The following is an 18412-nucleotide window of genomic DNA, read 5'->3' as shown; positions in this document are numbered from 1 at the left end:
TGTGCCGGAAGTGTAAGTGTGTGTACCTAAGTGTACCTAACAGTCTGAGTGCGTATCTAGTGTTGTGTATGAATTTTCAGTGCTGCCATCTATATCTCAGAAGTGAAGTGAGTGATGTGTAGTGACTGAATATTTGTACTGTTTGTAGGCCTGTTGCTCTTTGTGGCGAGACTTTTTAATGGGCAGATCGGCTCGCATTTGCGCCTCGAAGTTGGGAACCACAGAAAACCAACTTCAGCTGACCACAACTGTGGGGCTCGAACCCGGGTCCCCATGATGCGAGTCCACCACTATGACCACTCGACCACCACAGCGGCCTCTCTCTATGTTGCCATCTGGGGGCTAGCATCGCAAGAGCTATTAGCTGAGCTAGGAGGCTGTCCATGCGCAGCCCTGTTCAGCATTCATACATATGGCTCTAAGGAATGAAAATGTCTATCCTCTGTAGTTCAATGGTTAGAACACTCGCCCGGGCAATGAGAGACTGGTGGTTCGATTCCCCACAGAAGAATGTGAGAATTTTCTTTCCAAACTACATCTTGATCTCCGCTTGGTTATCCAGGCTTTCGTACTTCGTAGTTCAGATAAAATCTTGCTTGAATAGGAAGTTGAATAGTTTTTATCTTGAATTTTGTTTGAGATTCCCTCAATTTGGTGCAATTTAATATATCTCTGAAAATGTAAAATTTCTGCAGCTCTCAAAAAATAACACTAACAAGGATTCGTTGTACTTATATAGCTGTAGTTTTTATTGAAATTACACAAAAAGATGTACTTTTTCTAAAATTTCAGAAAAATTGGGAAAATAAATCGTTATAGTAGGTTTTCTAACCATGTATTTGCTATGTGTGTATTCAAATATACACAGGACCATAGAGGGCAAAAAAGAAGTCTCAATTGTATGACTTTACACAGTATAAACGAGGTTTTGCTGTGGTCTATCAAATCTAATTTTAGAAATTTCATGTTTTATGTAACACTGAATATCAATCTTACCTGAGCTATCTGACCCGCCTTCTGGGCTGCCACTTGAATACATGGTAGCAAGTTTTCCATCAAGTATAAATCTAAACCAGCCATTGCTTCCATGAGATAACTCTAAAGCAGCTGCATCACTCCACAGGTATAAGCAATCACGTCCACGAACAATACACCAATCTCGCCAATGATAAGGTTTACCTGGAGCAATTTCCTTAGCATCATCCAAAGCTACATCTATTTCCTAAGGGATGACATACAAACATAATCATGACTAAGAACTACATGAACTAAAGAAAGATAATTTATTTACCTTACACATCTTCACTATAGGAAAGAAATAACAAAAGCAGCATCACACATACATGGATCATAGCAGCTATTTCGGCCCAATCAGGAGATTGTGAACTGAGTATAGAAATTTTGGCCAATAAGACAGCCTTTTGACCTCCTACACAGTCTTGCAGATTGATAACAATAACTTATAGGAAAAAATGAGTCTGATTCAACCATAGTTTCAAAATATGCAAAAAGAAAAAGTTTAGATGGAAAAATATTGGTAACCAAAATCTTAACTATAAAAAAAGCTCTCCTATGTTATATTGGTCTATTCTGTACTTTACGAAAGTGATAATAATACCCAAATGACAAAATTATGTGATTCTACTAAGTGGTATCTACTATATTATTTACAGAGCTAAGGTTTCCTAAAATGGAAAATATTTCAGAAGAGAATATATAGATTGATTTATCAGCAAATACATAAGATGCCTAACTTAATTATATATTTTTAGATCTATTACATATTAATTCCTCAATGTTAATGGGTTTCTTAGCAATTTTTTTTTTTTGCCAGTTAAATAGTTAGCAACAAAAGTAACGAAACGAAGGTATAAATAATTTTTTTTAGTGAACCTTTGAATTGCACACATTCTAGAGTTATTCATCTAGAGTTATTACATCAGTTATTAGTTTGATTCACAGGGATACTAGTGAATGATGAAAAAGAATTAATTTTGATTTTCTTTAAATTTTTAAGCGGTTTTTCAAATTTTCCTAATCCGCATTATAACTGACAAATTCGAAATCACTAAACCTTCTAGAAATTTCCATCTATTTTTTTCAAGGAGAATTTTTTCCTGACTGCGGGCTGATAAATGCTTCCCCCAACACAAAATAATAAAAAACTACCAATTTCTCTGATCAGATTTTCTGTTCATAAGTGATACTATAAGGTTGGAAACATTTGTAAATAGGATGACAAAGGCTAATGTTATATGGTTGATCTTAGCTGATAAGACAGTTTAAAAATATGCCTGGGGGACAGGGTGACAAGACAAATAACCTATGATCTTTACCGAATCTTTCATCTTAAATAGGTGAAGGAAATGTGAGGATGTGGAAAATTTCTTCACCACTTATAAAGGTAGAAGAGATACAGTAGAACAGTGATTGACAACTGATATAATTTTTTCCCAGAATATAATTTTTTAAAAGAGGTCTGGCCTTTATTTTCATTTTATTGACACAGGGGCTCGTGGACATCATCTTACTGGAACAACATTTCCGTGGAGCACAAAACATTAAGAACCATTTCACTGAAAGAGAAAAATAAAAGAAGCCTTTTCAAGAAATTTTTTGAAAATTAAAAATTTGATGTGATATAAAAAAAAGTAGTTCGGAAGGTTCCAAGCCTTCATAGAAAAACTTAAATTCCCTCTTATGGGGCGTGAGGCCCATGTTGGGAATCACTACAGTAAAACAATGGTGAGGGAGTAAAAGAAGGAAAGAACATACACAGTACTTACTATATGGAAAGAACAGATCTCTGACAATAGATTCAGGAATCGATTGAAGGATCTGGTATTTCAAATTCTGCATGAAGTATATGATGCGTTTTCAGAGGATTACAAATAAATTGAGCAGAAGATTTTCTTTTGTGACATTGAAAACTATTATTTAGACGACAGCCTCCCCCCCCCCCCCGAAATTTTTTTTTTTCTCTTGTTACCATGTCGGGTAGAAAATCAAAATTTGATTTTTGTAGCAGGAAAAATTATTTCTGTAGTAGCGAAAATGATGTTTTTGTAGCAGCATTTATCAGTTTTGTAGCACTTTAAAATTTTGGCAGCAAATAAAATTCTGTTTTATATACATACATGTTTTTATATACATACATGCAGTTAGCATACACAGGATTACTTTTTACTTTAAAAAACAGTGTTATCTCAGCTCAGAAGAAGGGGGTCCCCCCCCCCCCTCCCAAGGCACAAAATACAAAGAAATTTTGTCTTTATATTTTTACATTCTCTACAATATCAACAAATGAGAGGCTTTTAAACATAGAGACATTTTAACATATGGTATTTCAGATTTCAAAACTAATTTGAAAATGAGTGTTTTTAGGTTTAGCTTGTAGACTTGGTAATCACTAATTCAAAAAAAAAAAAGATCACTACAGGAGAGACTTGAAACACTCATTGGAAAGTTAATTATTTTTCTTGTTTTTGCCGCTGATGGAAGTCTAAGTTGTGCTTTTGTACTCTTCAGTTTCAAGCATTTTTTAACATTTGATCTTGCTTCTTTTACCAGAATTTACCCATTTCATATTTAAAATGATAAGTGTTTCTTTTTGAGTTTGCTCTTGATCATTACCCCAGTTTGATTCAACATACTTTGAGATAACTTCTTTTGTTGGGTCACTCTCAGAATATTTATTAGAAATTCTAAGAAATTTAATAGTGATTAAAACTATAGACTTAAATTATTTTTAACTTAACCAGTCAAGCGGTTACGACGGCATTTGCCGTCGCTGATATACGTAATGGCGTTACCTACGACGCCATTTGCAGACACGCAGACATTTCTGTCTTTTTCACATAGATATGACGAAATAATTTGTCATACATGTGCTGCCATCTCTGTACAGCCATCCTTCTACTTTATTATCTCATCACTAGATGGATTTGACAATTATATTTGAAGGTCTGAGATTATTATTACTATTATCTTTGTCATGTTTCGCAAAGCTGCATCCCCAATGCTTTTGTTTCAATTTCCAACTTCCTTGCGAAGATGCATCTGTTTTATTACTCATATATCTTTTAGCAAAGGTTCAACTACTATGGTTCCACATATACAAATACAAATACAACAGGCAAATTGCCCAACGAGGTGGCTGACTTAAGAACATCATGGATCCCCGAGCCATTTTTTGGAGGCCCTACCTACTACTGCTACACCACACAAGGATACATGAATGATTTGTCAGGGAAAGCCAGTCAGGAAAAATCGACACAATTTAAAAAATAAGTAAGGGAAGCATAAATCAAAAGAGTCAACATTTTTGTGTAAAAAAATAGCTGGAAATAGCAATTGAAGGTTTTTCCCCATTGTTCTGCAGGTGAGCGGCAATTCGTATAGTTTGACCCCATTTTATACATTGTCGGAAGCCTGTGCGCCGAATCCTGGGGAGAGGGCCTCAAGCTAATTCCATTTGTGTCCCCAAAAAGTAAAATTGCGGGAAGGACAGTTTCAATCCGATGAGGACAGAATCAATCTGATGTTATCGGAAAGTCAGCTTCTATTGTGATGCAACTTCAAAGTTTTTTTAGAGAAAATTTTGTTTTTGGTACAAGATGGGGCAGAATTGAAGAATTTCTGCATTTTTGTAGCAGAATGTAGCAACACCAGAAATTGTAGCAGATTTTCCACTCCTGCATCTCATTCATCTTCTATTCGGTGGTCACCTCTGGAGACAGCCACTTTTTTTACAAAACACTAAGTGGCAGTCTTAGGGAAGTTTGACTGCATTTGTATAAATCGTGATTTAATCATTTTAACATAAATTATCTATTGGTAAAAATGTCCCATTTTATGTCACATGGCTGAAAGATATGTCATGGAACTGATAGACTGAAATTCAATGAATGTTGATGTCAGATGAATATGTATTTAGAACATATTTACATACCAGTATGAATTAATAATACCTAATATAATTTAGATATACATAATACACACTGAACCAATTCAAATGAAGGGTAACTAAAAACTTACACCTTCTTCCTTGCATCTAGATTTCTCATCCACATTTTCACATTGACCTACAAGTGCATGAACTTTACTAAAAACTCCTAATCGACCAAAATGCTCTAAAAATATATCAGGACCTTTTGTCAGTAGATCTTGAATCATATTCAATGCAGTCAACAAAACATCGTCATCTTCCTGAAAAAAAATTATATTTTTTCCCTTTTATAAACATAATTATTATATAAAAACGCAAGTATTTTGACTCCTCTTTTATATTTTGAGATTTTTATACTGTGTTTTATTACAGAGAAATTTATACGTAATTTTTTCCTGCTGGGGGGGGGGGTTCATCTTTTTGAAAAATACTGACTGTTGTGGCTAAAGTTTCTGCAGGTGGAGTTTGAAGGTTGCTTACGTCATTAACCACCCTTTTTGAAGATATGAAATATTCTAAGCTGCTGACTAAATATTGCTGACAAGGGGTGGAGGGGGTCAGTGTTTTGCTGACAAGGGGGGGGGTCAAAAATGGCTAAAAATCTGCTGACGTAATACTTGAATGGCCCCTTAGCATCGTAGCATTTTGCTAAAGCTTTCCCCCCCATTTTCGCTTTTTTGCGAAAGGAATTTTTTATACAGCTTAAACCCTGATGCCTAGTGAATATGAAATATTTAATCCTGACCAGAATTGCCCTAATTGCAGCAGTAACTTCAATAATTCTGTGGTCAAATGGCAAAATGTCACAAGTCACTTTTTCCAAAAAATTGAGTTGTTCGCATTCTGAAGTCTTGTTCGTCAAAATTATGGAAGGTAACAAAATTTTGTCCATCTCTTTCAGTTTATGAGGAACCAGTGGTGGCAAATTGCAATAAGTCAAAAAGCCACAGTATCACATTTTTGCAAAGTATTGTTTACAAATTTGCCCTCGTGAAATTTTGAAAAAGTGACTTGTTACATTTTGTCATCTGAGCGCAGAATTTATTTGACAATTCATATTTTATTCAAATGTTCACTATTTAACTGACAAAGAAGCATACTTCTAAAATTGTATTTTTCGCAATCCAACCAGACGAAATTTCATTTTAAAAATATCCAACTCATCTAAAGATAAAATTGAAAAATTGTTTTATTTTTTTAATGTAGCTGTGAAGTTTGAGTTTATATCAATTTTTTTAAATTGCTATTATGTGTAAATGCTATGATTATGTGCATACTAATAAATCATGTTTTTTAACTGCACACCATACTTGCATGGGTCTGGCCCCATATACGAATGAAGTTGTTATTATTACGGAGATTCACAAACTTAGGAATGTACGATTTTCCAGAACACCTGCATGGGAACCATGTAAGTACAGACTAAGGTATCTTTAATAATTATTTGCTGTTTTTAGTTACTTATTGATGTGCTTTTAGTTAGTAACCATATAAATAGTGCGCAATTAATTGTTTATCTCAATTTCATAGCCATGAAATAATTTAAGTAATTATTAAATAATTTACCACAACATGGTCGCAAAAAAGTTGAGAACTACTGGCAGTAACCATATACTATAAACAGTACATTGCTTGCAACTATGTTAACAATAAAAAGCATGTTTTCCTGTTTATAGATAATCATTAAATTTAAAAAAAGTCAAAGTGAAATTGCCTTAAAAAAAACAGCTGTAGTTGGCTTTCAAAGTTTTAGCATCAGTGAAAATGACTGCTCTGTGATCTAGTGTTAAATTAAAAACATCAGAATTTATCATGATGAAAATGATTCCTAAAATGGCAAATTTAAGTAATTAATGTTGAGAAAATGTGTTAATGTAAACACAAGGTAATTTAAAAACAAGTTATTGAAGTCATGCTCAAGCAAAAATCATTTAAAATAAAGTTAGTAACAAATAGATGGTAGCCTCATTAAAGTATTAGAGTTTAAATTTGTCTTTGGTAGACAGTATGCCACTCTAAGTTTTACTCTCTTAAGATAACTTTTATTTGATAACAAATTTTTTTTTTCTCTCAATCAATTTCTTGAAGTCAAGGTTAAAAAAACCAAGGAAAAACAAAAAAGGAATGGGTTGGAATGATATAGCTTGTTCATTTATGTGCAAAGGAATAAATAAATGCATTTAATTCAATGCAGATAAATTTAAGAAAATCTGTTTTGAGATAAAAAATAAATTAACAAACAACTATTTATATTTGCCCCCCTCTTTTGGTTCTCTATTAATGAAGAAACTATAAAAATAAAGCATACCTCGCCATCCAGAACACTAGAAATAACTTCCACAAGCTGAGCAGCAAAATTACTGAGTTCTGATGATTCAGCATTAACAAATTCAGTCAATAATGATGGATGCATGTAATGAGTCATTTTACGAATCAAATTCAAACTTGACTTCCTGTACATAAAAAAACACCAAATCAACTTATAAGTTACAGGTTGACAGAAAATTGAATTTTTGAACGAATACATGAACTTCACTAGAGCATATATATTACAGTCAAACCCACTTACAATGAATATAAATATAATGAAATTTCATATGTAAAAACAGTTTTTCCATAACCTTTGAGAATTTTCTGGCTTGACTATGTTATTTTGATTGTTTATAACAATTAATTTTGGGGAGTATGCATAAAAGAACAGAATTTACAACTAATTTTTCAATCAAACATCAGTTATGTTTTTCCATGTGAAAATCTTTCTAATCTTATTCACAAATAAAGTGCTGCACAAAAGCTTAGGCAGACACTAATTTTGAGTTTTAAGTTATTTAATATGAATTGTGAGGCTATACATATATTTTGTGAAGGAATCCTTCAACAAATGAATAATACATAACAAAAACAAAAGGAAATCTTGAATATTTGCTAAAATTTTAAATGCTATTTTGGAAATAATGTCCATAGTGTGATTTGTGCTCCCAGATAAAATTAAAACAAAGCATGTAAGTCTTCTAATAGTTTTTCTTTTTTTTAATGACAAAATGATAAAGCACCCTGTATATACGGGGTGATTATAAAAAACTATCCCGACATATGTTCCCCTAACTATCATACAGAAACATTCACAGAAACTGAATGAAATTTTGGCATAAGGTATTTTGAGGTATGCCCTCAAGAATGATATGGAAAACAACAGTGTCACTCAAACAGTTACGGTTACAGTGAGAAAATTTCGAAAATATCAAATGGCAACACCAAGTTTTTTGTATTGGAATGTGATCTCCATAATGAAAAACACTAAATAGTGTTGGAATGGCACCTGTAGCACGAAAATCCGCGGAGCTAGGCAAGGAAAAAGTAAAAAGGACTTTGCCATGCACCAGAGCATTAATGTTCATTTCATTCGTCACACCGTTTCTTCGGCTGAGATCCCAGCCTGATTAGTCCTCCACAAGGTCATGTGGAAAATTTGTGAAACACAATAAAATGCTTTATTTTATGCTGCTTCTCTGTCCTTATTGGTTGTCCTCACTTTTAGCCTATCTAATGCCGGTGATTTTCATGCTACAGTTGCCGTTCGAATGCTATTTAGGGTTTTTCACAATGGAGATCACATTCCAATACAAAAAACTTGGTGTTTCCATTTGATATTTTCGAAATTTTCTCACTGTAATCGTAACTGTTAGAGTGACACTGTTGTTTTTCATATCATTCTTGAGCGCATACATCAAAATACCTTATGCCAAAATTTCATTCAGTTTCTGTGAATGGTATGATAGTTAAGGGGCCCATATGTCGGAATAGTTTTTTTATAATCACCCTGTATATAAAAAATGTTCAAAAGTGAGAGCACCATTGTAACACTGAGAGAGTGATTGGATTGGATTTCGATTTTATTGACGCAAGAACCATCTAGGTCAAGCTGCGCCAAAACAAATGTCCATATAAAAATAAGACAAGACTTGTTCTTGTCATGTCAAAAAGTGAAAGTACGTGTGAAACGTAAAACAATGACAGATTGTAAAAAATATAATTTGTCGTACAAACCAATGGCTCTAATGAATTCAAAAATGTGAGATGCATCACAATGGTCAGATAAAATGTCATGAAGTGAAAGATGAATATGACCAAAAGCAGTCATAAAATGATGACAATGATGTGAACAAGTAAAGTAAAAGCATGAGAGATGGTCAATAGACTTTGATAATGTAGGTACTCAGGTTGACTCTCTCTCTCTTGTAATAATAAGCATGATTGCATGAGGCGACTATGTCCTATGTGTAACTGGACAAGCAGAATTTCCTTTCAGTTAGTCCTGCAGCTTGAATGCCAATAGTCAAGTGTAGGCTTGATGGCATATAGTTTATTATTTATTTGGTTATTCCAATGATCCTGCCAGTGGCGATGCATCACTTCTCGAAGGATTGAGAAGTGGTCACTAGCAGGGACTAAAAGGTTATTGTAAATGTTAGATGTTGTTCAAGCTGTGTTTTCTTTTTTATTGCCCGGTATTCCAACGTGACCTGGTACCCAGTAAAATTTTACTGTGGTACCGTGATGAATGAGGCGATGCAGTTCATGAAAAATGGCATGAATGAATGGATGAGTTCGCTATAAATGATGCATTGTCTGTGGCATTTGTGTCGTATATGACATAGAACATGAAGAATAGAGTACAGTTCCACCAAATAAATAGAGAATGTATCCTGAAGTTTGAAAGCTATCTCCTCACAGCTGAGAGAGAGCAATGCAAGAGAGACAAAGGATGCACCAAAGTGTTATTTATGAAAAGAAGTAACATTATGGGATTAAAAAGAAAAATTATCTTTTATGTCACACACAAGAATTCATGGGAAAATGTTTATAGCCAATTCAGAAAAGATTTATAGATAACTGTGCCAAGACATATTTTGCAACCAGACTTGTTCAATCAGATGTTGGCATTCAGCTGCCAGGCAACAAATTGAAGAAAAAAATATGCTTAAAGATACAATTCAGTAGATAGTGTATTGAGGTGAATACTAATTTGAGTATTTATAGTAAAAAAAATGAATTCCTACCATAATGCCTTGATTTTTTTTTTAAATTCCTATGTTCAATAAACAAATTTGTTTTATTTAATGTTACTTATTATTTTATGCAAAACTCGTAATTTCGAGAAACCTCTAAACATTTATAAAATCTCTTCTAAATATAAAAACTAAACATAAACAAAGCAGATGATTTTATTTTTTTCATCATCGTCTTTCAATCAGCTACAGATACTATAGCTAATCGATGTGTTCTGATGCTTGACGAAAAATTTTCAAAAACTTACCGCACAGTTCTTATCATCGTTTGTTGGTAAGTTTGACAAAATACTGGAAGCAAACATTTTAAATAAACAGGGGCCATCTCAGGATCACCCTTTGGCTCGGTATCTTCCTCTACATCATTGGTTCGTTTTTCACCAAATTTACCATTTTCAGAGACCGGACACATCCATTCACCTATGACGTGAAAAATTTATGTAATGATAAAAATTATGAAAAAACACAAATTTTGTGTTCTAAATCAGTAATAAAATTAAATTATCATTATTTGTCTCCTGCTGACAAAATTTAATTTCAAACATTCAAAGAATAAGAACTTGACTTAAGTAATGAATTTCACCATTCAACTTTCCATTGCAAAACTTAATACATATAATTTGGAATTTTACATTTTAGTTCAAAACTGTTGAAATTAAGAAATCATCTCACACACAATCCTTAAAAATATCTGTACACCAGGGAGTTGCCACTTTCTTTCAAAACTGTAACAACAGCTACGAGTCAGGCAGATATGCAAATGATTAAAGAAATGAAGTGATTAGATGAAAGGGCTTGAAACAGGGTATAAAAGGAATTATTTTCTTTTCTATAATTTACATATTATGGAGGAATGTTTTATCACTAGATATGCTAAAATAAAATGTAATTCACCCTGTTTACAGTTGAAATGGAGTCAAATTATTAGAATAAGAAAAACAGAATTCCCATATCACAAACTACTAACATCTGGGCCGTTCTGACCAAACTACAGTAGAACCTCTCGTTAACAGACATCCAAGGAACAGAAATTTTGTCTACAAATGAGGAGTGTATTAATAAATAGTAAAATGCATTGAGTCCATTGGCGTAATTTTAAAAAGTGTCCATTAAGGAGGAAGTATCCGTATGGGAGGCTCTACTGTATCAGGTTGTTTTGGGGGCCATTGTTCAAGTGAGCATGTGCACAGCAAAATATGTTCAGGACTCCCTCTACAGAGCATCAGAGAAAGAGCCATCTGCTCCTTCAACAAGCATAAACAATTAGTCTCTAACTTTTTCATTTGCCTGGAATCCACAGACATGTATTACCATTGCAACAGTTCTCACACACTATCTGTTAGCTAAAATTTAATTAGATTTTACTTTTAATTTAAAATTTTTCAAAAACTTTCATGCTGGTTAGATAAAAATTTTTACACTTTAAACTATTAATTTAACAGATCTTGATTCTACAGACTTCAAATTAAACAGACAGAATAGCAGTTTTTTTTGGCTTCTTTTGAATATTGTTTAAATGAATGCTTTATTAAGTTTATTAAAATCATTATGTTTAAAAGAAAAATGACTGCCATCCAGATAGCAATTAAACAAGTCCATATTGCACAAGAATTTTATTTTCCAAAGCTTATATGAATGATTGCAGTGTAACACAAAATTCAGAAAATATGAAAAGTCAGAGTTCTACAAAGAATGCACAGATAAAAGTCCAGCATCGTGGGAAAAAAATATTTGAAAGCTGTTTTCATGAAAATTATAGTAGGACAGAAGGGTGATGTAAGTGGTTTTGATTAATCTCTACAGACTAGTAACACAAATGGTGTCCTGTAGCATGCTAGAGTACAGTGACACCCTGACTTATATCAGTAATTCATTCCAAGACTAATGCTGTGACTCAAAGTAAACTTTTTTATTGATATAATGTTGAAATAATGAGGCAACATATTCAAGGATGTTCATTCCAGCTTTAGTAAAATCCAGATCCTCTTGATTAATTTTGCTATTACAGGGGTGGGAAGTGACTAAGTCCATTTCGGAGCAGCTTTGGAGCAGCGAAATTCAGGATTTGGAGCAGTTTTGGAGCAGCAAATTCAGTATTTGGAGCAGCAAAATATGGGATTCGGAGCAGATATTTATAAATTGGAGCAGTGAAATTAACAAGAATATTTTCGTTAACCCTCAACCCTTTTCAAAATAAAACTGCTCTGTCTTTTGTTATCAAACATCTTTTCGTCAGCTTGATTTTTGTTTTTGGTGTTTTAGGCTTTTGACACCTTGTTTGAAAGAGCGGCTGTCATAAAATTTTTTGCACCCGTCTATTTAAGATAATTTTTGCTTACTAAGGGCACTATTTGCTGCCTTGAACAGCAGCACTTCAAATGAGCTAAAAAAATTTTATAAGATTTTAATTTTTTTATACTTGGAGAGAAATTGTTGCAAAATGGGAGAGAATTTCGGAAGAATCAACTCGATGTTTGGCGATTCAGCACTCATTATCTGGCGAGATTAGCGATCTGACACTCGCTATTTCGCGATATTGACGATTTAATGCTCGTTATTCTGCAACATTGGCGGATTAACGCTCGTTATTCGGCAAAGTTTCTAAACGAACGTTCGTAATTCGGCTGACATGCGCTTTTTACTCCCGGAATGAAAATTTTTTTCACGAAACATCAGGATTTAACACAATGGCAATCGACTACAGTAATTTCTGCTGCTTCCGGTAACGACTTTTTTTTTTAAACGGAAACACTCGAATTTGTACTTTAAAGCTGAAAGGCATTGCAAACCATCCTCAGTTCCACGATCACGGACAATATCAGGGTTTCGCGATGGAAAGCCCGATCAGGGGCCGATAGTTTAAGGCGACAGTTTAAGTATAGTGGAATAAAACACGCTCTTCTCGTAAAGAAACGTTTCGTGGCTAGCAGGAACAAAAATTTTTTGGCGTCCTTTCCAAAATTCCGGGCATACTGGAGCAAAATTCGCTATTTGGCGCAGAAAAATGCGAAAATACGCTATTGGAGCAGGATGGTGCAAGATATTCGTTTTGGCGCAGTGCGGCGCAATTGGCACAGAGTTCCCACCCCTGCTATTATCATAAACTTTTGTGTAGGCTTAGGGTCAAAATCTTCTGTTTCTTCTAGAGAACTTCGCTTCAATTATATCAGATCATCAATAATTAGTTCCATATCATGGGAATTCAGGAGTTCACCAACATCTTTAGCATCTAATTCTAAATGAGATTTTTCACCTTCTTTTTACGACAATATCATAATTAGGAAAGATATAAAATCAGAATTTCCAGAATTTTTCTGAATCTTTGGGGAAAAAAAGGAACCCAGTTTCATCCGTGCATCTCTCATTGTTTTGTTAACTTCATCAATTCCCTATGATTGCAACTTTATCTGAGATGTTTATTTTTTTCCGAAAGTCTTTGACAGTCAATTCTTAAATTTATCTCATTGCTGTGTTCAAATTAGCAAAATAATGCTGAATCTAATATGTTTTAACCACTTTACGATTAAAGACGTAATATTGTGAACAAACATCTTTGGAATAAAGTCAAATACGCTGTTTTCTTTCCTCTCATCATCGTCAGGCTTTGTAACCCTACAAAGTTGTTCTTTTTACCTGCCTTTTTATTTCTATACAATTATTAGTGGCTCTTTCCCCACATATGATGTACGTATAAGAGCAAAAGAGAATCTGGTTGGGTGATGGTGAAAAGAGAAATCTACTTCGTATAACTACTCTCTCTTATCTGCACTTATGTATCAAACTGTTTCCCCTTTCTCATTTGTTTTTCCCTTCAACTTCTTTACCTTTCTCTAATGTGCGGTTAGGTTAGGACGAGGCTAAAGTACAATTGACCTCTGGTCACCGTGCTAGGTTTTGTGAAACCACCCACCCATAAGTCTAAGACGAGGTTACCATATTTTTCATTCATTCATCAAATAGAGATCTGAATTTCTTGCCGAAACCTTGTAAGCGAACCAATTAAACACCATCAGCTCAAATGAACAAGTTTTGTTCTGAAGCAGAAAAATAACTTTCACTCTTGCGTCAAAATCCACAATTTCAGGTGTGTGTCCGGGTGAGTTATCTAGGGCAGTAGCCAGAGATTTCTTTCAGGGCGGGGGAAAATTGGTTTTTCAAGGACAGGGACAAAATTACAGAAAAATAAACTTAACCATGTTATTCTTTATATATCAGACATTTTCTTGCATTTCAGGGGTGTAGACCCCCCATATAGCCTTGGCATTATATATATATCTATGATTAACATTCTCTTAAAGGGCAATTTTTGTAACAAGCTATAAAATACTCATTTAACAGGATAAACCATTCACTATACCAATCTCTAAACAGAGAAGTGGTTACCCAAACTTACAATTCAATTTCCTGGAAATGTGCAGATTTTTTTTTTCTTATCTATTAGTCTCTTCTATGTAAATCACACAAGGTAACATTTCTCTATTAAAAATGTTCAGCTATCAAAAGCCTTCAAAATTTTGCTCAAAGTTCATCTTTTTGAATAAAAAACATTTTTAGGAAAAGACAGTGTAAATGTGGGGTGACTTATTTGAGGAGACATAAGTCTGGGTATTACTGTACCCTTAAATTGGTCATGAGTGGCACGTGTTTGACTTGGTGATAGGGACACAACTACACTGCTTAAAACAATTAGGGGAGCACATGGTTTTAACAAAATTATGCAAAGATGTATACCGATAATTAACATAAAATGAATCATCCACAATTTAAAGCCTAGCAGGAAACGGAAGAAGAAAACTTCATATGCAAATCAAAGTTCATGATGTCAAAAACCAGAAAAAGGAGATAAGGGCAGAAATCGGGATGTTGCAGAAACGTCTGTTTTACTGCCGTAACTGTGAAATTCGATTGCGCAGTATTTTTTTTTGAGACAAGGTGACTTGAGGATGTCTCAACAACGTGATTTACCGGAATCCATGGCATGGCGTGTTATAGGCAGACTGGAATCTGGGCAAACACAACGTAGTGTCGCGGACGCTGTTGGAGTTGCCAGAAGTGTTGTTGCAAGGCTGTGGAATCGATTCCAAGAAACAGAAAATGTTAGACGTCAACCAGGGCAAGGTCGGCCACGCACCACTACAGCAACTGATGACCGGTATACACGGTTAACAGCCCGTCGAAACAGAACAGAGAATGCTACGCAGCTGCAAAGACGGTTGCTCTTGGCAACAGGACGAAGGGTGTCCAGCCAAACAGTACGTAATCGGCTTTATGAGGGAGGGCTCTATGCACGTAGGCCAATGGTCTGCATTCCGTTGACCTCACGCCACCGTGCGGCCCGAAGAAGATGCGCTGCTGAACATCGAGATTGGGAGCAACATGATTGGAGCCAAGTGCTGTTTACAGACGAGTCCCGATTCAGTCTGCAGTGTGACACCCGACGTGTTCTGGTATGCAGGGACAGGGGCACTCGAAATAACCCTGCACTCGTTCGTGAAAGGTCACAATACAGACGAGCTGGTTGGATGGTATGGGGTGGAATCAGCATAGGCGGACGTACAGACCTGCGTATCATTCGGAATGGCACTTTGACGGCCCGAAGGTATGCAGACGAGATACTGCGACCTCATGTCATCCCTTACGCTGGAGCCATTGGAGATTCCTTTGTTTTCCAGGATGATAATGTCTGACCGCATAGAGCTCGTCTGGTGGAGAACATGCTTGAAGCTGAAACAATACAGCGTATGGAATGGCCAGCGTGCTCTCCTGACCTGAATCCAATCATTGGCATTGATGCGCGACCAAGGCCGCCTGTTACTGTCCGAGACTTGCAGATTGCACTTCTTGAGGAGTGGAACAGTATTCCCCAAAGTCTGATCGATAACCTCATCGTATCCATGGCAAACAGGTGTGCAGCAGTCTTAGCTGTTCGAGGAGACCACACGCCCTATTAAAACTCATGCATCATGTCTAAACAGTACTCTTTTTTATCGTTTACATGGAACCAAATTGTTGCCCTAAATCATCTTTTCCTGTTTTTTCCATATTTTCAAAGAATTAAAGCTTAATTCCAAATTTTTTTTACGTCTTTTTTCTGTATTGCACATTGATACGCATGTACTATCCATTGTATGCCAATACGTGGCTGTCTCGCACGGTTTTCTTCACTTTTTTTGCTTGCTCCCCTAATTGTTTTGAGCAGTGTATAAACCACTGTGTCACACCACTTTTCGGTGCTACTCAATGTCTCAAAGTTAAGCAAGAATGTCATAAAATATTTAAAATTCTAATCTCATTTCCAATGCTGTTGCAAACATTAAAACATTGGGAATCCCTAGACCAACGATCCTCAACGTTTTTTGACTCACTGAGAAATTTTTAGTAAAAAAATTCTGTGCCAGAGTCCTGTAGACCTATATTTTAATTATTCATCAAAGTTACCAATTTATTATTATTTAAATACTTTTATAATTTTTTTTTAATTTCCTTGAGCAGCCGCAGAGCCCCTAGAAAGTGCACACAGAGCCCCAAGTGCTATGCAGAGCACCAGTTGAGAACTGCCCTAAACAGTTCAAGTTATTTTTGCATTGGAATAATTCTTTACTTTGTATACGGATAGTATAAAATAAATGAACTTTTTTATATATCTGACAGTGATAATAATAAATGTGACAGCATTAATTACAGAGACTTCATCAAACAGAAAAAAAAAACCCCCCAGACCAAATAAAGGATTCAAAAATAAATTTTTATTTTATAATTACATAGTTATTATTCAGAGATCAGAGTTTAAAATTTCACACTAGTCTATAGCATGTGAGTCAACTACGCAGCCCAATAATTGAGGTTCATTGAAACTTTATGAAGCAATTTTTAAAGAGGACACTGTGTTTGGTGTATGAGCGTTTGCAAGTGAATATATGTGTGAGTTTATGAAAAAATTAAAATTTGTCAAAGCAAGGGAAAAAGTTACTGTTCTGCAATCATATTTTGATATATTGCTAAAAAAAATGCTGTCTAAATGTCAAAATTAGTCATCTTAATTTGTTACATTTAAAATGTGCAGAAAAATCCTATATTGTACACATTTTAGCCCCATTTACACGTGCAAGATTAGGGGTTGCTTTGGTGATTATTACAGGCCTTCCACTCAAAAAAGTAGGAAAAAGCAGGACTAAAAAGCAGGACTAAAAAGTAGGATGGGGGAAGGTACCCCCCCCCCCCAGGGTTTAAACTATGGTTGCATTTTTCGCAAAATGTAAAAGAAAATCGTAGAATGCGAAAGCAGTAGTAGCCACTATCGCAAAAATGCATACAGGAGGTACAACTAGATATCCAACTATCAATCACTACATTAGCATTGTAGCATTTTGCTAAAGCTTTTCCTCCTATTTTTCATTTTTTTGCGAAAGGAATTTTTTATCCAGCTTAAACCCTCGTGGACAGAAATGTTTAACTTACAGCAATCACAATTATTCTAAATACACTTTCATTTTTTCAACAATTATAGACAATATCTGAAAGGTATCTCAGAGACTCCTGTACGACATCTGAAAAACATCCATGCTATAGGTACGGAACGAGTAGATATTTTATCAACAATCATTGCATTGTAGCATTTTGCTAACGCTTTTCTCCCTATTTTCGCTTTTTTGCGAAAGGAATTTTTTATCTAGCTTAAACCCTGGTAGCCACCTTAGACAACATAATCATATATATATATATATATATATATATATATAGCACAACAAAAAAAAAAATTCCTAAAATTTTTTTTTTTATTTAAAAGTTTTTCCCCATTAATTTTTTTTTTCTTAGCTTTATTTCTTTATTCTATAAGATAAAGTTTTGGCCAAAACAGTGCACTAGCAACCACAGAAAATTCTTTTCTGTTCTCCTCAAATTATATATTAAATTTTTTTTTATTTTAGTCTTCCACAGTCCAACCTGTCAACACTCTTCGACAATGTACAGCAAATTATGAAGGCATGTAAGATTTTTAAGAATGACGCTCCTGCGAGACCACTTTCAAAAGCACAGTGCAAAATGTGTAAATTACAAGTTCCGATGTAAGTCACAATAATAAGTAAATAAGTCAATTGCGTTGCCATCCTTTTTTTAAAGGGATTTGTTTACATTTTACTGTTCAATACCAGTGTAATTGTTTTTGAAAAATGAAGCACTTTCATTCCTAGCTCTTTGCTGAGTATTGTATACATCAGCGGTTCTCAGCCTTTTTTGACTCACAAAGCCCTTTCCAGTATGTAATTTCTATGGCAAAGCCTGGACGCCTATTTTTTATTTATTCATCAAAGTTTCTGACTTATTATTAAAAAATATTAATAATTATTTGTTTAATTTTATTTCTATTTATTTATTACTTTTTTCAAAAATATTA

General features: G+C 34.6%; 1 protein-coding gene across 1 annotated transcript in view; it reads right to left on the bottom strand.

The window, feature by feature from the left end:
• Window positions 1-18412, bottom strand: part of Ufd4 (ubiquitin fusion-degradation 4-like) — a 222932-nt gene that overhangs the window by 170592 nt on the left and 33928 nt on the right. The window contains exons 9-12 of the mRNA XM_089233406.1: window positions 10266-10437; window positions 7257-7401; window positions 5038-5208; window positions 997-1222 (exon numbers count right to left, since the gene is read on the bottom strand). Of these exons, the coding sequence (XP_089089532.1) occupies window positions 997-1222; window positions 5038-5208; window positions 7257-7401; window positions 10266-10437 (714 nt within the window). The remainder of the gene's footprint in view (window positions 1-996; window positions 1223-5037; window positions 5209-7256; window positions 7402-10265; window positions 10438-18412) is intronic.

This window comes from Pholcus phalangioides, unplaced genomic scaffold (assembly GCF_987345545.1).
Source record: "Pholcus phalangioides strain wild (caught in Gottingen) unplaced genomic scaffold, Ppha-v1.0 ptg000007l_1, whole genome shotgun sequence".
NCBI classification, from domain to species: domain Eukaryota; kingdom Metazoa; phylum Arthropoda; class Arachnida; order Araneae; family Pholcidae; genus Pholcus; species Pholcus phalangioides.
The sequence above is the reverse complement of the archived record's forward strand: the minus strand, read 5'-3'. Positions and strand labels throughout refer to the sequence as shown.